This window comes from Cotesia typhae, unplaced genomic scaffold (assembly GCF_013202065.1).
Source record: "Cotesia typhae breed Kobodo isofemale line unplaced genomic scaffold, CoteBio_Ctyphae contig_36, whole genome shotgun sequence".
NCBI classification, from domain to species: domain Eukaryota; kingdom Metazoa; phylum Arthropoda; class Insecta; order Hymenoptera; family Braconidae; genus Cotesia; species Cotesia typhae.
In genome coordinates, this window is record NW_027423744.1 from 2,173,490 (window position 1) to 2,181,226 (window position 7,737).

General features: G+C 26.5%; 2 protein-coding genes across 2 annotated transcripts; both read right to left on the reverse strand.

Annotated features, from left to right (window-relative positions):
* Positions 1-319: 319 nt before the first annotated feature.
* Positions 320-942, reverse strand: LOC141526819 (uncharacterized). Its single transcript, XM_074241926.1, has 2 exons — positions 850-942; positions 320-778 (listed from the first exon to the last, which is right to left on the reverse strand). Exon 2 carries the CDS (start codon positions 713-715, stop codon positions 320-322), a length of 396 nt encoding a protein of 131 aa, XP_074098027.1. The 5' UTR covers positions 716-778; positions 850-942.
* A 472-nt stretch (positions 943-1,414) lies between these two features.
* LOC141526632 (uncharacterized) lies at positions 1,415-3,890 on the reverse strand. Its single transcript, XM_074241680.1, has 2 exons — positions 2,079-3,890; positions 1,415-1,914 (listed from the first exon to the last, which is right to left on the reverse strand). The coding sequence occupies exons 1-2, from the start codon at positions 2,554-2,556 to the stop codon at positions 1,430-1,432; spliced, it is 963 nt and encodes a 320-aa protein (XP_074097781.1). The 5' UTR covers positions 2,557-3,890; the 3' UTR covers positions 1,415-1,429.
* Between the last annotated feature and the right edge of the window lie 3,847 nt (positions 3,891-7,737).

Here is a 7,737-nt window from a genome sequence, read left to right on the forward strand (position 1 = left end):
GATAATTTGCAATAAGTATTGGAATTGCTCTTCATTTTTGTCAAGCATTGATTATACTCACTAACTAATGCAACAGCTCGTTCTGCTGAATCATTAACAACTTTCAATTGGTTAAAGTATTCTTTATTTTCAATGTAACTGTCATTAGTAGGCCACGATTCAATATCTTTATCAAGGAAGTCATATGGTAAATCAAAGATTTTAAAGAGATTTAAAGACTTTTTAGAAACAAAGTCACTCAGACTTTTTGCGTTAATGAATTCAAATCGTTTTTATCAATTATAAATTTTTAGCTTTAGAATCTGTACCGTTACGAGTATTAACAGCTCCAACAATATTTTTTTACTTCCAATGAAACGGTATCGTCAAATAATGATAAAATGGCAAGTTCATCACTTAAATACCATAAATGCAAAATCATTTTTTCACAAGTTGCTGAAGAAATCAATGAATTGATATTTTTGTACTCGAATAAATTTTTCAAAAACTGCAAGTCATGATTAGCAGCAGTTGTTGCAGAAGTTGATGAAAACCAAGCTTTTAAATACAGTGTAACTATAAATATACAAATTTGCCGAAGACCGTCCAATTCTTTATTAGAAAGTTTAAATTCATTTCTGAATAGAAACATTTTTAAACTGTAAATTGCCTTCGCCATCCACCTAGCATGATGAATTGCACCAGGACGTTTGAAAAAAATTTCTTCTTGAGGCATTTCTCCAAGGAAAATCAACGACAATTCCAACAATTCTTTATAGTCATCTCGGGGTTGTAGTAACTATCAAAAACAATTAAAAATTTGTCAGAAACAAGAAATTTTTTTTTCTTAAAATCGCAGTTAAATCATACCTGTAAGGATTGTGCAATTAAACTAGATATTTCATTTTTTTTATCCAAAATGATATCAGCAACAACAGTATCTTCAATTCCAGATTTATAATTAGTTTTATTTATTTCATCCCATGATTTTTAAATCTTCCGAACATTGGTACGTTTGGCCCAGATGACACAGGCCAATATACTTCAAATGCACTTCTCAATATGATCTCAAAATGTGGTGACGACATGGTAACCAGATTAACTCTCTTCCCAAAGTCTTTTCAATTGCCTTACATGTACCGTTATGAATTCCTGTATAAAGAAAATAGATAACTATCGTTAAATTTAATATTTTCAACAAATTGTAGATTATATTTAAAATCCAAATGAGTAAATAATTCTCAATAATTTCAAAAGTGAAATTCAGTAAGCAATAAAAATTAAACTAGAACGTTAATAATTAAATATTTTTTAGATTAAATTATCATTGATAAGTTACCTGTATTAACTGCCGTCGTGTCAAAACACATCGCCTTAACATAATTAGTAATACCCCATTCACTCAATGTCGATAAAATGGCTGATGTTTGATTGTCTGCCGTCCCAGAATTCATTTTGGAACCCCAAGTAATTGTTCGGTACCAAATGCAGTTAAAATAACTGGTAGCCGTTCCACAGATTTTGATCCAACAAGGTCATTCAGCATTTTTCCGTCCCAATGCACAACGTATTTATCGTGTGTCTTAAAGTTGTCATTAAGTCCTTTAGCAATGTCTTCTCTTTGAAGCATACGAGCTCGTTGAATTGAACTATAACTGAGCGTTGTATCTTCAATTTTAATACCTACTGCTAGTAAAACCGGAGCAATAATAAACATCGCATTTCTACTGCTGACATTAGCTCGGTCGAGTCCAAAAATGACTTCAGGAGTTAAGACATCAAGTTTTGCTCGTTTTGTCGGAATTGGAGGTTCATACTCTGAATCAGATCCAAAATTTGTAACTCCACTTAATGTATACGTAGAGAACGACTCTGATTTTTCACTTGGAACAATCGCATGACTGGTAGACGGTTGATCTAAGTCTGGAATAAGATCTGTTTTATAAATTAAACGAAGAAAATGTATAGAATTTATTTATTTTGATGACAAATAATTAAGAAAGGACTCCAAAAATTGTCTAGTCAAATGTCATCTAGTCATCTATGAAAAGTTACACTACTACCTGACTTTATAATAATTAAATATCTCAGATACTTACTACTCTCATCTATTCCCATCATAGTTGTGGTTAAGTTTGATACAGGTACATTATTAGAAAGAATCTCTTTATGGGTACCGAATTTTTGATCCAAATACAACTTTCTAATATTATCATCAAGCACTTTTAAGGATTTTTCGCTCACAATGTCGAATAATTGTTCAAGATCAGTCTGAAATTTCATTTCCTTTTGGTTTTGCGCTGAATTCTTTTTATCGAAATTTTTTTGTAATTTTAACCATTGACTGTGATAGCGAAGAAATTTTTTGACTGCATTAGGAGCTCCACTAGTTGAAATCTGATTTTTTCTCCACAGTTCAATAACTTGGTCAACTGAATTTTTAGCACTTTGTTTGATTGAATACTTTAAAATTTTAAGTTGGTAGAAAAACACACGCATAACCTCTTTCACTTTTGGTAACTTACGTTCCGAAATTCTTTGTAGAGGTATTCCGATAAAACGTATTTCTTTATTCATTGTAGGTTAATTGATGATAAATAAATTTATGTGATGATTATAAGACTTATTTAAAATGAATTATTTTATTACGTATTCAAGATGATCAGTTTTAGGAACACTGAAAATACGGTATTAAATGGGTAGATACTGAAGATAGTTGAGAGTAAAAACATAGATGGCGTTAGTTTCAGAAGACAAACAGAAGAAGAAATGGAATTCAAAACAAAAATCCCCTCGAACGAAAATTTTATGTATAGTTTGTGAAAAACAATTTAAAAATACGCACTGAACAAATTTCATAATAATAAATGACAACGCGATTAAGATTTTAAATTATTAAAGATAAAATTAAAAAAATATTATTAGAATAAAAACTTTCAAATGAATTTTTGAACAGAAAACATCTATAGGAGTTGCTTTTATAATAAAAACTCAAATTTGTCTAAATTTCCTTGAAACTCACAGAATAAATTGAAATTTTTCGAATTATTGATCAAAAACTAGAAAAATTGATATGCATTGATGTTTGACGATGAATATCTCGTAAACGCTCAACTTGATCGAAAAATCATAAGAGACCATTTTTATAGAGCAGTAAATTTCCTACAAAACTATGAGTTTCATCATTCATAATGATTTTTTTCATTGAGTTATAAAATTCATAAGAAATAAAAAATTTTCCCAAAAATAATCAAACTTTAACCGTTAATATCTTTTAAACGGTTGGGTTTACGAAAAAATCGTAAGAGACCTTTTTTGTAGAGCATTCAATTTCCTACAAAATCTAAGGAACAAGATATTTTTTCAAGTAGTTGGAAGCGAGATATAAATTTTTCTATCTGATAATAAGAAAAAATAGAAAACTGTAAGAAGGAGGACCTTCCCGTTACAATTAAGAACTCATGCTTGGAGAGGCTTTCTTAGAGGTGTCTAGGAACCTATTTTTCAGAGTACCAAACGAAAAAAAAAATATTCTTTTTTTTTTAATCACCCTAATATATTTTTTAGTATTTTTGTGCAAGTGGCCTTGATAAACTACACAAACTTTTTTTTTTATCATAATAATAGAAAAATAAACAAATTATAGTTACTTAATAATTTAATAAGTTAAGTTAGTAGATATTAAATAATAAAATGAAATAAAAATGAAAGTTTTTTAAATTTATTATTTTTATTTATATTAGTACATTTTATGTAAGAATAGTAACGAAAAAAATTATGAAAACAAAATAAATATTTAAAGGCTGATAAGTTCAATAATAACATTTTTTAAAAAATGTAATTACACAATAACACAAACTAAAATATTTCTTTTATTACACTTTTACTGTACATGTGATTTTAATATTTTACTTTAGATCTAATTATAAATTACAGTTGCCATTTTAAGAAAGTAAAAATTAATGATAATGACATATGTTTAGATATAAATTATTAAATTTTAAACTTACCAAATAAATACTTAAAAATATAATTGTCAAATTTTTGATAAATACGTATTATTGTCTATTGTATTATATTATATTGTTTAATAAATTCATTTATGTTTGAAAATATTTCTTTTTTTAAATTTATTCCTTTCTAAATTTTTAACGATTGATTGATATCGAAAAAAATCAGTTGAAATCATTGCAAAATGTTTCTAATTTTTTTTTTTTTTCAGTTCTTTCTGGTATTTGCTATTATTATTGTCATCAATTTTAAGTCTTATAAAATTTTGAGCTCTCGTTTTCTGTAAGTGTTATGTATCCATAGGGATAAAATAAAAACGATCGATATCTAAATTATTCGATTACAGGTTGATAAAAATGTATAATAATAAAAAATTTTAATATTTTTGACAATGAGATAAACTTGAAGATAAATAAATGTTACGGTTTCCAAGTCCAAAACATTTTTCAATTAATTAATTTTCAAGTTCGAAAAGCTAAGAATTGTTTTAGATGGAAATTATTTCAAGATTTTCTAACGGCGATATCGTTTGAACACCTTGTTCGATTATGATTCGACAAAGTTTTTCAAGTACAAAAAGTTCGAGTGGCCGAATAATTTGAAATATATCTCAAAAAAGAAAATTTCTGATAAAATATAAAAGATCTGATAAAAATTTGGCTTCTTAAAACCGGACTAAAATCAACAATTTCCTACTTTTCCAAATTATTAATTTTTTTTGCAAAAAAAAAAAATGGTTCCTTAATATTAAATGCAAGTGGTAAAAAAAAATTGTTAATTAACAAAAGCGTTTTTAAGCAACAAAAAAATTTTTTTAAGAAACGATTTTTTTTTTTTTAAATCATAATTTCCATTGAAGATTATGAATCCAAAAAGAATTTTTCAAATTACTAATAATTAACACATTTGTTTATAACAATTTTTTAAACAATAAATGATAAAAATTATAAAAAATCATTTTTAAGTCGCTTATGTTAATAGGAAAACGAATCAAAGTAATTGTCTGAAAAAAAAAATTTTTTTACAGGATTTATTTGACTTTTTACTTTGTCACCGACGTAAATTGTTAATAACAATGTGGAGATTAACAATTATTTAGTTCTACCGATAGGAATCTATTCTGTGGTCATTGAAAAATAGCTCAGCGAAGTGAAAAAATTTGAGATTCATAGTTTAGCAATTATCTCACTTGCAATGTTTATGTACAAGCTATACGAAATTGTTAATTAACTAATGCATAAATTAATGAAAAATCGCGATAAAAACTTTTTGATGGCAGATTATTATTTATTTGTCTATTCTGTAAGTGCCTGAATTTTTCAATTTTTAATTTTAATATTTTATATGTTTAAATAATATTTTTGTTAAAAGGTACAAAGGGGACGTGGCTTCGGGATATCCGAGCGCCCGTTTTCGGGCGTATTTTCAGCCCTCTGTAAAAATTATAAATATTTATCCTGAAATTCCGGGAGTCGAGATTTTTTTTATGAAATTTCCTCCTCTTTTTAGAACTTTTTTCAAATTTTGGATATCTCAAAAAGTTTTTGAGATATAAGCAAAAAACTAAACCCCCCTTTTTTTTTTTTAGTTAATTGTTTATAACTTTTGTAATTTTTGCAAGCGCATCTTCAAATTTTTCAAAAACTTTCTAGATGTGATAACGAATCGAATGACACCTCAATCATATTTTTCCGAGCCGTCGAAAGAATTTTGACCTAAAAGGCACTTGTTGACTAGACTATTAATATCCCCGAGGCTTAATATCACTGCGATAGAATATTTAAATATATAAACATTAATCTTTTTAAGATTAATAATATCGAATAAATACACTTAAAAATCATAATAAAAGAGCGCAACACGATTATACGCGTTTATGTTGGTCTAATGTCGAATGAACACACACACAAAAACCATGTTAAAAGGGCGCAACAATATTACCCGTGTTTGTGTATGAATAAATTTATTTTATATTTTGACAGTTGCAGTATTCAGAAATATTATATTTTTGTATTATTGATAACAATTAATTATGTGGTATTCGTTGTTAATTATTATTTCAAAATGTTTCATTGAAAAATTTAATTATTTAAGATATTTTGTCAGGGGATATTTATTTCAGGGATATTTTGTCTGGAGATATTTACTTTGAGAATTTTTTTCCGGGGATCAAGACGCATGGAACCGTAAAAATACGTTGTTTTCCAAAAAAATTTTTGGTGCGCCCTTATGGCTCCCAGTAGGTACCCTGGATGTCATAAAGGCGTACCAAAAATTTTTTTGCATTTCTCTTTATCAAATAAAAACTGTATTATTAATTGTCCACGTAATAGAATTGTAAATCTAGTAAACAAGCTCCACTCAGATGTAGACTTCTTCAATGGAACACTCAAATCGTTTATTTCCAGACTTGATTGCCTACTGTAATAATCGATCTATCTCTATCCCAGACTTCTAGCCCTAAACTTAACATTTGTTAAATTTTTCTTTATAATTCTTTTTTCTCTCTTATACAATTTAAAATTTGTTGTTTATAAATAAATAAATTTCTGCCTGTTTTAAGCATAACTACGTCGATTCCAGAAAAAAATTTTTTGGTACGCCCTTATGGCATCTGTAACGCGATATATATCCGGCGTTTTTGATTTAATTTGGGTACGTTTCAATACCGAATAAAAATTATTCAGCTTTTAATTTCAAGCAGTTTTCGAGTTATTCGAAAAAATTATTTTTTTTGTTAATCATCAATTGATAATAAATAAATAACAATTATTTCCCAATAATTACGAATAAAAAAGTCATGAAAATAACTCATTAAATGTATCAATTTTAAAATTACTTATTTTGAACAGGCTCCAAACATTAATACTCGCTTTGCTCGGATATTCAACACTTGTCTTCATCTGAAATTGTCTTGTTAAAGTTTAATCTCTTGTCAAACAAAATACTATTATACATTAGCATCTGAGAACGAAAATAGATAAATACACAACTTGAAAAAGTTAAGGGAGCCAAAATAATGTTTTATTTATTATCTCAAATTGGCAATTACAATTTAACAATTATTTTACTATCATAATAATTAATATTGTTGTTATTGTTATTGTTATTTTTAGTATTATTGATAGTACAATTTTTTTTATAAAACTAATAATAATCAGCAGTTGATGAACAAAAAAACATTCAATCTCTATCCGCAGTAAGAAAGTTATTTTATTACATATAAATAAATCGTACCGTTATCGTAGTTTTTAAAATCTTAATTAATCTTTGTTATCATTTATAGTCATAGTGGTTATTATTATAATTAATGCTATTACTATTATTATTTTTATTTTTATTAGTATTATTATTTATTTAATTATTTCTTTCACCTTAAAAAATATGAGAAACTAAAAAAAAAGTTTCAGTTTTGAATTGTTTAACAATGTATCAATGTTCACACATGGTTTTTTATATTTTATTCCTGCTTAAATGATAATAAATTTATTTACTTATCTTCTCACATTTTAAATATTTCTCCACTTTCATGCGCTTTTACATCACGTCAATAAAAATTATTATTAGACTTAATTATTATTAATAATAATAAATATATGCAATAGGGATTTATACGTTACGATAAAGCAATAGAAGATAAAGAATAAAAGTCAAAAATAAATCACTTTTATTTTATTTAAATCGATAAAATTGATTTATTTTTGAACGAATCAAGCTAATAATTTAAATAAAACACTACGGAGCAAA

What these genes read in the sequence shown, in the direction of transcription:
- LOC141526819 (XM_074241926.1), bottom strand. Translation starts at nt 715, where the DNA reads ATGCCTCAAGAAGAAATTTTTTTCAAACGTCCTGGTGCAATTCATCAT.
- LOC141526632 (XM_074241680.1), bottom strand. Translation starts at nt 2,556, where the DNA reads ATGAATAAAGAAATACGTTTTATCGGAATACCTCTACAAAGAATTTCG. An exon ending in GATGGGAATAGATGAGAGTA is followed by an intron (nt 1,915 to 2,078) that starts GTAAGTATCTGA and finishes TTTATAAAACAG; the next exon opens with ATCTTATTCCAGACTTAGAT.